The sequence below is a fragment of the Tyto alba genome, unplaced genomic scaffold (genome assembly GCF_018691265.1).
Source record: "Tyto alba isolate M040663 unplaced genomic scaffold, T.alba_DEE_v4.0 Super-Scaffold_14, whole genome shotgun sequence".
NCBI classification, from domain to species: Eukaryota; Metazoa; Chordata; class Aves; order Strigiformes; family Tytonidae; genus Tyto; species Tyto alba.
The window spans coordinates 40,651,461-40,666,701 of NW_024881276.1; the positions used below are offsets into that span (position 1 = coordinate 40,651,461).

The 15,241-nt window shown below is 36.4% G+C and overlaps 1 protein-coding gene across 3 annotated transcripts in view; it reads right to left on the reverse strand.

Annotated features, from left to right (window-relative positions):
• Nucleotides 1-15,241, reverse strand: part of GBE1 (1,4-alpha-glucan branching enzyme 1) — a 172,298-nt gene that overhangs the window by 93,379 nt on the left and 63,678 nt on the right. For all 3 annotated transcript variants that reach the window (XM_042788260.1, XM_042788262.1, XM_042788261.1), the window contains exons 4-7: nucleotides 6,659-6,784; nucleotides 4,245-4,380; nucleotides 1,743-1,833; nucleotides 375-584 (exon numbers count right to left, since the gene is read on the reverse strand). In XM_042788260.1, the coding sequence (XP_042644194.1) occupies nucleotides 375-584; nucleotides 1,743-1,833; nucleotides 4,245-4,380; nucleotides 6,659-6,784 (563 nt within the window). The remainder of the gene's footprint in view (nucleotides 1-374; nucleotides 585-1,742; nucleotides 1,834-4,244; nucleotides 4,381-6,658; nucleotides 6,785-15,241) is intronic.

The window sequence follows — 15,241 nt, forward strand, 5'->3', positions numbered from 1 at the left end:
TCAATTCAGTTTTATAATATATAAAATAATTATATACAACATATTCCTATATAATAAATATTTAAATATGTATCTATATAAAAAATTAATCTATTTTAGAATTAAATTAAATGTAGTATGCAACTACATAATACATACAATGCAAATGGTATATAGAATGTACATATGCAGTCATAGATGACAGAAGAATAACAAAACCTAAATATTACTATTAAGTCTTAGATTTTAAGTATTTAGCAAAGCAATTTAACTCAGCATATCTTAACTGCTGAAACACCCAAATGACTTTTCCAGTTTGGAGAATAGCATAGTTTTAATAGAACTGGTAAGCAATAATGATCATTAAAACACCTGAAGTGACATTTTACACTTACTTTGCATAGTCAAAGAGCCTGCTGTCCCAGAGCTGATGAGTTCCTCTATGACCAGAATGGAAGAAACAAGAATCTGTACCATCAAACTTGTTGAGCCCATCATCAGAGTTTTTTGATGCATGGCTGTGCACAACATCCAGCAGAACAGTGATGCCCATTGAGTGAGCAACGTCAATCATTTCTTTCAGGTCATCTGGAGTTCCATAACGGCTATCAGAATGAAAATGCAATGTGTTATGAGTGGTACAATCGGAACTTAAGTTGACAATACTGACCATTACTCATAAAAACTGCATCAAAGTCAGCAGTTCTTCATCACCTAATTTTCAACTGTATACAGGTTATTTTTTCAGCCTCTTAAATAGTAGATATTGAATACAAACTTACAATTAAAAGGTTTTTTTTAATTATAAAAATTACATTATGCATGCGTGCGATGTTTTGCAGAAATAGTTTCAAAGTTTTATTGTTCCCTTTTAATCTGTTAATACATCAAATTCAGTATAAAAGGTAAGTGATAAAACTTCCATTTAATATTGAATACTTCCTTACTTTGTAAGAGACAAGAATATATTTATATTACTGGAATAATGTAAAACATAATGACTTCAAAAGTAAATGTACATTCATGGAAGTCCCCACAATACATCATCTGCTGCTGTCCTGCTTAATTATTTGTTTTAGGTGCTACACTGTTTTCCAACTTACTTTTAAATGAAGATTTTTGTCACCTATGTCTGACATTTGTTTCAACTAATTAAGCCAGTTAAAACTTCCTGTCTATCTACATTTAGCCTGGTTGTCACTTGAATTTCATCAAGATAAAAAAAAAAAAAAAATCACAACATTCAGGTTTTATTGTAATTTTCTTAACAATTACCTGAACACATTTTCCATCTATTTTCACCCTAGGCCTCAATCTAAGTACAGTCTATTGCAAGCGTGGGAAAAAGTTCTCACAGAACACACAGAGCCGTGATATTAATCAAGTTTATTATGAACAAGTAGTGTACAGTTCTCTTTATCATAAAAGAATGACCTACACATCGCATTGTTACTGCCAAGAATTCCACAACACAAAACCCATGCATAAAGAGTGCTGAAGCTGGATTAGCTGGAATATGCTATGACAGCTGAAGTTACTTACAAGCTTTTTGTTTGTATCCTATACGAAGTGTTTCACAGAACAGCTGATCACTATGCCCAATTGATTTCAGATTTAAGAGGAAGCTAGAGCAAATACCTAAGCCATTACTTTCTCTTTCCATTAAACACTTACTTATAAACACACACGCACAGGCATACTGATTTCAATGGATGGGGAGTAAGGTAAAAGAACAGAGAAGATGCTGAAGTACTTAAACCTACCTTGACGCTGCGAAGAAGCTTGTGACCTGATAACCAAAACTGGCATAGTATGCATGTTCCATAATAGCCATCAGCTGGACACAGTTATAGCCTATAAAAAATTAGAAAAAAACAACCCCTGCCTTAAGGATAGTTAAAAGAGGATTCAACACCTGTAACGTATCCATTCCAGTCTTCTTTCATTCTAGCTGCTTCTATCTCTAATGATTAACAACTAAAGATTGAGTCTCTCTCAAGAAGTGATTCCACCTAAGAGTTTATACTTACATGATCTTCCATTAAAAATGGAACAGTCAGTTTGTCAAGTGATCTACATATAACTAGGTGTATTTAATCTCTTAGATTTAGAAAGCAATAATTGCTATGCAAATGCAATCTTAAATTAATTTTGGAATATTAACTATGCCAATCTGCATATCCTGAACTTCCACTGCACTTTTGACACCTGGAGTCAAGGGGCTTGGGGGCAGTCACTAGCTACATGTGCTATACCTTATGCTCTATGGAATCTTTTTTTACCACTTCAAAAACTTTCTTCTACCTTTGATCATTACATGCCCCCTCTACAAGAGTCTTTCAAGAAAGATGAAACACAGAAGTAATGTGTATTTGTTATGAGTTTACCAAAGAACCAAGGCAGTACAGGAGGGCAGAAGACACATTGCCTATCATCTAAGATAGTTCGGTGCAGTATTAAAGGAGGGAAATCTGAAGGGAAAACAACATACTAACGGTGAAGCTGCAGTACTTGCCACACATCTTGGCTAAAGCTATCTTTAATATCAGTGAGTAAGTGCCCCAGACAGCTAGCAGGTGAGGACTATCAGCAAAATATAACCTTCAGGTTTCATCTACAGTCTCTTCAGACTCCCATCAGCACCACTTCTCTAAGTTTAACCAAAATCTTCACTTCATTCTTTAGTTTAGACAAGATACTGCTTTCTTCTTTATTGTTCTTGGTTTTGTTTTAAAATTTTGCAGCTATAAAAGACATTATTAGAAGATAGTTGGCATGAGTTCAGCAATTTGTCAGGTTCATTGCTGTTTTATAATTCAGGCTCATTGCGCTTATTCTTATTTACAGCATTTCTATAAATAAAACAGCAACATAGCATTAAATTAATCTCATTCTGTTTGCTTGCTATTTATTTTGCTATTTGTCATGCACATATTTCTACAAACTATTAATATCTTAGAATATCTTAGAATTCTTTAAGCTTGTCCTAATAAGATATTCCAAAATCAAATATAATACCACTTAAGAAAAAAAAAAAGATTTAATTCCCACAGTGTTTACCTAATGTAAATAAGAACAAACACTTATTTCTGCATACCCTACCTAAATTTGATATTGCTTTTATTTTGTGGTGTATCAGCCTTTTAATGACATTTCTACTCCACGTAGAAAAATCTGTAGGTAAAGCAGAAAGCTTTCATAATTCTGTTAAACATGTTAACCTCCTGAAATAACTGAAATTCTTTGGCAGTAGAGAAAGAGTCAGACATGTAATGTGGAATCCAGATCTACTTTTTGTTGGGGGTCTCCAGATGTGCAAACTCCCTCATCTAACCTGCAAGCTCAACTTTATTGAAAGGCAAAAGCCACATTCTGTGAAACACTGACTCAACAAGTAAACCTACAATAAAAATGTATGGCTTCTTCAGGCACTCTGATAAAGAAAAATAAATGAAAAAATAATAAAAATCAAACAACACATAAAGACAGACACCATCCACAGAGGTATTAGCCATGGATGTCACATTTATTTTACAGTTGAGTGTAACAAAAATGTATTTCATCACAGGGCAGTAAAAGCCACCAAGTTCTAATATTGTCCATTATAGAAACAGTGAAAAGACACAACAGGAAAAAAAATAACTATCAAATAGAAGCAGAGGTGAACAGGTTTGCTATGCTTCCTGAGATAATCATGCCAGCTGTTTCTTTCATACATCCCTTCCAATATATTGAAAGTTCTTTTCTAAAAGAGGATTTCTCACATTTAGTTTCCATGTTCTGATACTTCATAGCAACTGTTTAGGGATAAAAAATTTAGCATGCTTATTCTGACAAACAGAAAAGACAATCCTTTCTCTCCAGGTATTTCTTTGTCTTTCCTTAGAATCAAGATGTATATTAGCAGAACGAATTAAGAGCACAGTATTTTCTAAAGACTATCTCACAAAAACAGGTTCTTTTTCAAGTGGAAAGCAAGTCATGCACCAAAAGCAAATTGCCCTGCAACATTTACCTAGGTTTTTGCAATCACATTTTACTTAAAAATCTGTGGAATGGATTTTGATTCACATATTCTATTTCAGTCTTTTTTTCTTTTCCATAGATGTCACTTGTTGATAATTTTTGCTGCCCTAAGAACCTATCTTTATAGTACATGTAACCTGAAAACGCAAAAGCCTACTGATACTCGATAACTATCTTTTCTAATAACAGCATAGGCACATTAAAATTTTATCTCCACAAGTATCTCTGTTACTACTTACCAAGATCCTTTATTCTGGGTAGTACATTGTATGTGAAGTTTTTATAAGAAGCTACTTTCCCTTCTGGGGAGGCAATCCCCACATGAGATTCATAGATTCTTAGGCTTTTTAATCTCTTGGGGGAAGGATGCTTATGCTATAAGGAAAAAACAGTTGTCATTAGAATACAACAGCTTGGAAGCATTGTGACAATCACATAATTTGTACAAGATGAAAAGCAATTAAAAGGCTTGTTTTCCTCTAAAAGCACAAACATTTCATAAGTAATTAAGCATTCTAAACTGTTAAAGCAAATGTCTATTTCAAATTAACATTCTTCATGAACAAGAAAATAGACATGCATGATTCAACACTTCTCTTATACCCTTTTTAAATTACACTGAAGCATACAAACTAATAGCAGCCATTGTACTGTAAGGGAGACCTCACAGCAGCCTTCCAGTACTTAAAGGGGGCCTACAGGAAAGCAGGGGAGGGACTCTTTGTCAGGGGGTGTAGTGATAGGACAAGGGGTAACGGTTTTAAACTGACAGAGGGCAGATTTAGATTAGATAGAAGGGAGAAATTCTTCCCTGTGAGGGTGGTGAGGCACTGGCACAGGGTGCCCAGAGCAGCTGTGGCTGCCCCCTCCCTGGAAGGGTTCAAGGCCAGGTTGGACGGGGCTGGGAGCAACCTGGGCTGGGGGAAGGGGCCCCTGCCCGTGGCAGAGGGTTTATTGGAACTAGGTAATCTTTAATGTCCCTTCCAACACAAACCATTCTGTGATGTGATATGATAAAGTTCTTCTGAACTGCTATGAAGCTTGTTTGAAAATAAAAGATGACACTGGAAAGAGAGGTTTTTATTTTTTTAAGCATACCTGCTTTTTGCAGGTATTTGAAGTTGCTCTGCCTTCTCCAAACTAAAATTGTAAGTATTTGAGTCCTAAAGAACACATTTCCGCAGCACAGAATCATCTATATTCCAATTACTTAGGATTTAAAAAAAATAATTAAGAAATCCTAAGTACATGGTATTTCCAGATGGGTGAAAATATTTCGAGAACACAGAGACAGTTAATCACAAAACCTCCTACTCTACACTTGAAGAGCTTATATTTGATCAGGATTTTACTTTTGAAAACAAAAGTCTTGTCTGAAGAAACTTAGGAAAACTACTGCTTAAAATCTATTTTTACCCCAGAAAGTTTTTTCTTTTCCTGCCTCTCACAATTCAAAAAGTTAAAAGAATTTATATTCTATTTGTTAGCTTAATATTTAAGTGAAATTTTTGGAAAGTTAGAACAAAACCAGCAAAAACACACATGTATGTGGACAATGAACAGAAATTAAAGGGGCAACATAAAGAAGTTCTGGTTGAGGTTTGTTTCCTGTATTTGATTTCCACTGGGCACCTCTACTATTCATAAAAGAACTCAACTTTCTTTTCTGACTTAACTCAGTAAGGCCTTGTCTGAACTCTAGATGTTCTTGCCGCCTTTTCACTCTAGGTCATACAGACCACTGCATTTCCAATTACCTTCCCATTCCTCCTCTTAAAGAGAATCTAGATGTCACACATCATTATAGATACAGGGTAAAAGTAAATTCATACAAACTACACACCTAAATAAGAAAGTTACTGTAGAATACGTAATTTTATTTTTTTTTAAAGAGATTTTCCACATGAGTTACCCTTTCTCTGTCAAGCAGATGTTTCAGAATTTGAGATGGCTGCTAAAATTTAACTCAGAGGTTGCAGCCCCTCTAATACGGAATACTGCATACAATTTTTTAATAAAAGCACCAAAAAGTGTAATATGAAATAACATCACTCACTCTGAAGTTTCTGAATGTTCTCCTAGGATGCTTTTCATATGTCTTGTAAAGAATTCTCCCCCTTACAGCAGTGCATGAGAAATAAGAGGGCTTTAAAAATTAATGAACAGATTTTCCTGATATGAAGAAACTAGGATTTGACTGCAACATGAACACTTTACTTTTGAAAGTTTTTTCTGACTTCATATGACATTGACTTATTATTGGAGTACTGAATTTTGTATTTGCAACTAATTCTCAAACCCAGTTCTGATAATCCCCTGCTCTCTTCTGTACCCGGGAGGGCAACCTAGTCCTGGAATAGTTATCAAGCTTGCCTAGCATGTGGGAAGACAAGTTTAAAACACCACTTTAACTGGTAACTTTTATATATACTCTATGGGAGACTGTAAAAGTAGCTCAAAAACATTTATCATTCAAGTCACTTGTTTCTGTCAAAGCCATGAATAAAAACCCCTTCACTTCTTGGGTAGCTACTTTAACTAGTTCGCTACCCTTTTTGTGGAACTTTTTTTTTTTTTTTCTTCCAAGCAGGGATGCAAAGCTGACAAGACACATGGTTTTATACACCTTTTGAAAATAGTATTTAAGCCTTACTATATATGACTGTGGTGGATTCCAGTGTACCCAATCGTAATTCACTTTGTCTTCATCACGGACTACATATCTTGCCCAAGGAGAAATACGATAGAGGAGTTCGCCATTTTGAGCACGAATCACCACCTATAAAATAACCACAACATATTCATGCAGTCACATATAATTCACGTAACACCTCCTACATAAACCGTGGAGGTGAATGAAATAGTAAGCTACTCAGAAATTAAATTTAAAGAACACACAAATACACAATGCAAGTCAAGATGAGGAAGAATGGCCCTGCTCACAGAGATGATTTGCAGAGGGATAGCAAACCAGACACAGGAGTGATGCTCACAAGCAGGAGCTGAAAGGTGAGGATATATACATAAGCTTCATATAAGTAATGGGAGAAAGAGCCTTCCCAAATGAATTACTGTTAGGTTCCCTAATTTCCCCTGTCATTGCTATTTCCCTACCACATTCTTATAAATTTAAATAGACATGCAGTATAGTGCCATCAAAATAACTGTGATTTGTTTACTTGGCAAGCAACCTAGTAAGCCAATTTTAATATCTTAATTCCCTCTTCTTTTCTACGCTCTGTGAGTCCTGACCGATATCATATAGACTGAAACCATGGAGCAACACAAGAAGCACAGGACAGCTTTCAGGTCAAGAAGAAAGAAAGAGTTAAACTTAAATTTCCGGGTTTCTTCTCTGCCATTCAGTTTCTCTGAATGCCTTCACCATTCACATGATAAAATAAAGCATTATCATCTGTTCTACTTTCCATATTTGGTTTCCCCTATTTTATAGCGAGATGAAAAAAGACAATTCTTTCCAATTCCTTCAAAAAGCTCATAAAACTTCACTTCACTAGAAAGAGTGACCAAACAACAAGCCTAGGAGCTCTTCTAGAGTATTATAATTTTACAGAACAAAAGCAAAATTGAAATCATTACTAGGATAATGTTTTACTGGGACTTTGCAGAAGACAGCGTATTCATGGAATTGGTGATCTTGAACAGGTCACCTCTGCTCTACTGAGTAATGTAATCTGTAACTTATAAAAGACCCTTGGGAAATGGTATGAGAATCAAAGGGTGGAACGTAGCATTGCTGACTGGGAAAGTGTTACACACTTTGAAGCTAGGGACAAGAGGTCCATGCTGTGCTGCACATGTCCCTTGACTGCAGGACAGCCTCAACCATCTTAGCATAATAGAGGGGCCCGCAGGCACGCTCCCCCTTGGTACTGGCGACTAAGCCATCCACATGGCTTTGCCTTTGTCTGACAGTGCAACAGGAAATTCTCATGAGAACATGTTTTAAGAATAGAGTTGTTCTCTTGCAAGGAAATTATATTCTAGATTGAATGACCAAACGGGAGAACTTCTCTCCAAGGACAGCATCTGCTCGACACAGCATGCCATGGGAAGATCTACCAAGGCACTGGCTGATGCCACACTAATGCAGGGTGCCCAGCATTTGAAGGGGACTTGTTCACTATCAGTATTTCCCCTCCTATTCTGTCTATTTTATTCTGTCTAATTAAAGCAGTTATTCTATGAAGCCAACTGTTGTCACGCCTTTCTTCTTGAGATGCAGAAAGAACGGTGCTCCACCTCTTTCACCTCACCCCACCATACCTCCCACCTTCCTCAGTCCAGAAGGAACAGCACCGTTCTGGTTTTGCCTGGTATTTTCACTGCCATTAAAACAATAACACAGAAGGTTTGTAAATTTAAAACCCAGACATGTATGAGCAAGCAAAGTCCTGAAATTTTTCACTGCACTTTTTAACAAAAGTTGAAGGTTACTTTTTTGGTTTGGTTGTTGGTTTTGGGGGCTTTTTTTTTTTTTTTTTTTGTAAGGAGAGCTATGAACATCATATGAAGCCTCAAATGAAAAGGGGTGGGTTCAGCTACCCCCTCGCCCTCCTGCCCCACCCCCACTTATTTTTTAAATAAAGCTTTTTTTCTTTGCTCTTAATTCCTAACAATAGTCTGGAAGAAAACAATCATCAAATAATTGCCTGTTCCCCTGTGGCACATCTTCGTTATTTTGATCGATTATCTGTATCCTTAACACAACCACAGGAGAAATTAAGATGAAAATATGCATACTCAGCAGGTTAACGGAAGGTGGTAGAGTAAATCAAGGAAGTACGATTGCTTTGTCTCTCAGTGTACATTATTACAACTCTGACAAAACAAAACAGGTTTTGTAAGAAGGAGTGGTTGAGACTAACCACCTAATCAGAAAAAGCTAAGAAAGTTATTGAAAACAGTGTACAGTTGCACAGAGAGTTTCTGTTAACTGTGCTAGCAGAGATGGCCAAAAGGGTATTTCTGCAAATTATATTCAAGTGTAATCTATACTATGCAGGCTTATAAGGGGTGGGCACATTTTATTTTAAGAAAGATGAGGTAAATAATCTAAATCCAGAACGTTATTTAATTACATGTAGTACTGGTTTAATCCCAAAATGATCCTGGAAGGGGAAAAAGTTTATTAATTATGAAATACTAAAACCAGTCATGCATACTCTTTAATCAATTAAGCAATGCAAAACACTGAAGAAAAACAGATTAGAAACACATTTAAATGAACAACCAGTTATTTCACTTTTTTAACCCATGCTTCCGCAGTTATACTACACATGTGCATTAACCACATCTGCATTTCACATCCTTCTGAAATAACATAAGAACTTTTGTTGTTCCATAGTCACTCAATTCAAATTGACTATATTTTCCTCATTTGCGAGGCGTCAGTGCACTTGATTTATCAGTTATTCAGAAGTGATTTGCTTAAGCACTAGGTTTTGCTTTTATTCAAAACATCTATCAGGTCAAGTTTGTTAGTAAGACTTCTAAGGAACTGACAGGGTTTTATAGTCAGAATTCTAATAGCTACAAATAAAGCACCTGAGAAGCAGAGGCATACACGTATTTCTCATATAATATAACAGCAACAACGTAGAGCCATAAACTGGTTGGTGCAAATCTACCACTTCCTGCATGGGTTGGGTTTACACACTTAACAGTCTTAAGTCAACTCCATTTTAAGGTTCAAAATCTAAATAATTTTTGGTTTTCAGTCTTAGAACAACTTAACTTTCAGTTTTATTACGCAAAGATATCAGAAACCTTCCATGTTCTAAAAAAAAAAAAAAAAAAAGGACCCATTTATTCAACAACAGAATTCATACAATTTAACCATAAAAATGTCAGAAAATGTCTTAAAAGGTGGGGGGAGCACCTACTTTAAACAAGTATTCAAAGTTATTTGTTGCTTTCTTCACAGTACAGGTCTTCTTAAAAGAAGGAATATTTTCCAAATATATCCAGCCATGGTTGTATCTGGTTGAATCTCACCATGACAGCAGAAACCCCAATTTTGCCCATGTGTTGTCATTTTTGAACAACATGAGCTATGCACAGAGGAAGTGCTGTCAAGAGGAACACAGCTAACCCAGAGAAGGAACCATTATGACACTGAAGCTAGTGAAGTGGAATCCCATTCTCTGGTTTACATGAGCTTAAGCAACATAGTTTCCTCAGACCTCCATCAAGTGATCCATAACTATTTTAATTCTCATTTCCTATGCTTGCTTAACTCTTTCCTTAGTTTTATGTGAACCCCATTCACTGAATCTTTCTTTTCCTTAATTACCAAGCTCTATACTCAATTAACTTCTTATTCCTCTCTCCTGATACTGTAAACAGTTCGTTATTACAAGTAGAAAGACTTCAGATAACATTTTATAAAGTTTCTTGAGACAAAACTCCCACACCATCATGCTTAGCTGAGGCATAAACAAAACAAATAGCAAAAGTTGAATGGCACCACATAAACTGCAATTCAGCCCAAGACTGACAGAAATAATTCTAACTGAAACAGTCCAACAGCTTTCATTCCCATATTTGCTTTGGCATTTCTTGAAACAATTAATTACAAATAAAAGTTGTAATAAAAGGAGTAATAATATAAATACACACATAAAACTGAAAGACAGATAAACAACTCTCATTCCACCCACCCCGGATTATTACTTGTGATCCATTCTCTGCAGTCTTCAGATATAAAAAGTAGCTGCCATGTATGCCCTGCACCTGCTGCTGCAGGTTATATATGCATAAAGAATACTGAATACTCATCACACTGTAACTTTTACTACAAATTTGTATTTTTTTTACTAATATCAAAATAATTTTTAAAAGAAGCTATGCATCATGTAAGCTAGCTACCACTTAGTCTATCAACATTTTATAGCCAAGTTAAAGTTTTCTAGTTAACTCGGCAATCTTCTGTAATGAACACGTACACATATATGTACACTTAACATGTACCAAACAGCTTTTCTGTCATCAGTATGTTTTCGTATAACAGTTATGTACCTGCATTATGGCTTACCCTTGGCTTTCTTCAGCTTTGTGATTTAAATCACCTTTTAAACAGTTACCAATATGAGCTACATTCAAATTATTAGGGATAAACAACACTGGTCACTACAGAAAACGTTCCAACAAGAGGACAAGTGCAGGGGAAAATGGAAATCCAAGTTTTCTAGGCAAAAATAATACAGCTTCCTCGGTTTGTTTAAAACAAACTATTTAGCAATAACCAAAACTAAGTTAAGAAATAAATCAACATATCAAAAGTTATATTTACACTGACCAAATTTAGAAGGAAAAAAAAAAAAAAAAAACAACCAACCAAACCAAAAGAAGAGATGAAGAGAACTTGTGTGTTGAGTTTGTGTGTGGCAGGATTTTGGTAGTGGGGGAGGGGGTTATATGTGTGGCTTCTGTAAGAAGCTTCCTGAAGCTCCCCTGGCTGAGTCAGACTCACCTCTGGCCAGGGCCAAGCCAATTAGCAATGGTGACTGCACATCTGTGATAACGTATTTAAGGGAACCTGAGAGGAAGAGGAGTTGAGGGAAATACTTATGCAAATACTGAGGCCAGTTGAAAATAACTGGGAAAGAAGCAGGGGAAGGGGGAAAGTGCTCCAGAGCAGAGACACCCCTGCAGCCCTTGCTGAGAGGGCTGGCTGCCTCCCTGAAGCCCATGGAAGAGCAGATGCCCACCTGCACGCTGTGGAGGACCCCACACCCGAGCGTGTATCTGTGCCCGAAGAAGGCCGGGACTCTGAGGGAAACCCCTGCTGGAGCATCCTGTTTCTGGGAGGACTGCAGCCCGTGGCAGGGACCTATGCTGGAGCAGTCAGTGAAGACCTGCAACCTGTGGCAAGGACCCTTGCTGGAACAGTTCATGAAGAGCGGCAGCCCTGTAGGAAGGACTCACATCAGAGGAAGTTTGTTGAGGACTATCTCATACGAGAGGGACTCCATGTTGAAGCAGGGCAACAGTGTGAGGAGACATCCCTCAGAAGAGGAAGGAGCAACAGAAACAATGGGTAATGAAGTAATCACACTCACCCTGTGCCACTGGCAGAAAGGAGGTAGAGAAATCAGGAGCAAAGCTAAGCCCAGAACAAGGGAGGGGTTGGGAGAAGGTGTTTCTAAGATGTGGTTGTATTTCTCACTGTCCTACTCTGACTGGTAAATTAAGTGGTAGTGGTGTTCAAATTAAATTGATGTTTCTTTTTTTTTTTCTTCCACAATCAAGTTCCACAATCAAGTCTGTCTTTTGCCTTGGACCATAATGGGTGAGTCACCCCTTCCTGTCCTTGTTTCGATCCCCAAGCATTTTGGTGTATTTCCTCCTTCCCATTCCTGAGGGGGAAGGGATGAGTGAGCAGCTGTATGGTGCTCAACTGCCCTCTGGGCTTAAACCATGACTTGCCCCCACCTACCCTAACCATTTCTTTGTCTGAAACTTAAGACAGTAGTATTTTACCACTAAAATGCATAACACATGGGCAACATAACACTTTTTTTTTAGGGGAGAGAGCGAAGTCTCTTACAACTGCAAACCTACTGTGTAATTTTTATTTGGAACTCTGTATTAAGAAATCCTGTTCTTCCTTCCCCATATTTTTCAAGCTGGCTTACTCATTGGAAATTCCTAACACAAGATTCTGGAAAATTCGAAGTCAGTCATGCAGAATTTGCCTCCAGTAACACTAGACACAGCTCAATTGAATAGTTTTAGTGTTTTTCCCCTCCTCCAGTGGTATCTACATTCCCAAAATAATATGCAATAACTCAAAATCCTCCATGACCTTGGAAACCAGAATCATGTGACATTCAAAGTGAAATATCAGTATAAATATATGTAAATAAGCACACTCACACAAATAAACAAGCATCAGAAAGACAGAATTAAAACATCCTTCAAAATTTCATATTAAAAAGTCAATTTACTCTAAAAATGGACATGGTATAGATGTAAAATTAATTGTAAGCACAACTATAAACAACAAAAAGTGAAGAGCTTAGGTTAAGCTGTTCATCTTCCGTATAATTTAAAAATTTGTGTTTTATTTGCATTTTCCATTATAGGGATGTTGGGTGAATTTTCAACATTTATGTCTGAAATGTTCAGCACACTAAGTTTAGCATCTGAGACTACTGTATTTGGTGCAGTGGATTTCATGGATGAGTACGACGAAGGTAGTAAAAAGATGTCCTGGCAACACAAGTTTTAAGGCATCATTGCTGCTGAAGTGATTAATTTTGAAGTAAGAACTTTTGGATCGGAATAAAAATCACCAGAAAAACTGAAACATACGGTCATAATAAGAACAAACGTATAGCTGATAATGGCTGACTTTGAAGGTATATAAAAACTGGTGTGCGAAGGTATATTCTGATTTTTAAAATGCTGGACTTCTGGAAGACAAAGCAGGACCTAAATCTCACAGAAGCATTAGTATCAAAGTGACAGCATTCCATGTGTGTCACACTAGAGTATACAGAATTTATGAAATGAGGAATAAGCTGTAGGATAAAACTAAGCACAGCGTTTACAGGTCTGTTTTGATAATGTTTAAAACTCTCAAAAGCAGTTTATTACAGTTAAGGAGAAACCATCCCTCTGATACAGAAGAGGTAGTAACACACTGGAGCAATTCAAGCTGAAATAGGTTTCATTTCATTTAACGGTGCTTCCAATATATGACAAGTGAGATTTAGTGGCCTCAAGTTTCAGAGACATTGAAAAACTTTGACTTCTGCCTTTCCAAAATAGAACGGGTCTTCCATAGCACCTACAGCACATCTGCCAAACCCTTCTGGATGTCTCAGGGCATTTAAAGGAGAACCTGGCACTTATGTTCAGGCAACTTTCAACCTACTGTGACTCTGTGAAATTTGTTGGCTTTTCATGAAAAACAGTCACACATTTTTTTCTTAAATTATCTGTAGCAATAAAAAGTCTAAAAGTGTTGCAAGTCTAACAACTTTAAAAGTTTAGTCAAATACAAATGTAGGTAAAATGTAAGCACGTGTATAACAATAAAAATGTAAACCATGTGTAAAATGGAGCTTAACGTGGTTGTGCTATTGTTACGACAAATGAAACTCTGTGCCCCCTTTCTTTCTCTTTGTATGTCTACCTTCATTTTATCTTCACATCAGATTCATTGGGCTACCTCGTCTTCCAGTGTACACATACACAGATCTTCAGAACAGTGTGGGAAAATAATTCAAATGGTAGCTATATACAAGATCAGATAGTTTCTCTGCCCAGCGCCATGCCTTTAGCTTTCAGTTCCTGCATTTAAAGCAGACTTTAATTCCATATGTATTGTAGGAACACCTCTTAACTGAGTACAAGTTGTCTGCCTCTCTTGCTGCTGCTGCTGATGGAGTCAAACATTAGAAATAAGAATAAGCCATGCTGTCCTGATAATTCCTTATTTTTCAGATATTTATTTTCCTTTTAAATTAGCATCTGCTGGACTTTTTTTTGTAAGAATTAACACTGATATTTTTGCAGTTCAGGAACTTTGTTACATTGTGGTTTATCATTCACACTCGAGTTGGGGAGAGGAAAATGAGATGGTGATAACTAGATAACTGATGAATATATGCAAGCCAATAAACTGCTCTGAAACACTGTATTATTATTTCATTACTTTAATAGCTTGAAAGCACTTGGAATGACTGTTAGTATATGTGGTTTTTAATACAACGATGAAATTAAATTGGCCGTCAAACCAACAATAGCTACCATAATGAGAGAGTGGACTAGTTTTAATATAAAGATGGAAATGTCATCAACTCTGTATTTATAAGGGCAATAAGCTATTATTTCAATATTTTACAATTTATAGTATTTCATTAGCTTTATATTTATTCATTTCTGAGACAAGATTATCCAAGTGTAAAAGCCACAAGAACACAGGTGGAAATACCACCTCATCTCAATAACATGCACCTCATTTGAAAGTAAGTTCAGCTCAAAACCTAAAAGCATGACAGGATTAGGTCTAAAGACTCTTGAGAAAGTTTTTATTAGATGCTGCAATAACATAACCAGGTTTTTCCACTACGTTAAATTTATTAGAAATTATATATTAAGGTTTTCCCTTCCTCAGTTGGTCTAAGAGTGCATGGGGAAAGAAAACAACTGCTTCTACATTAAAATGTTTTTTAGTATAATATACACTGTAGACAAAGTTTTT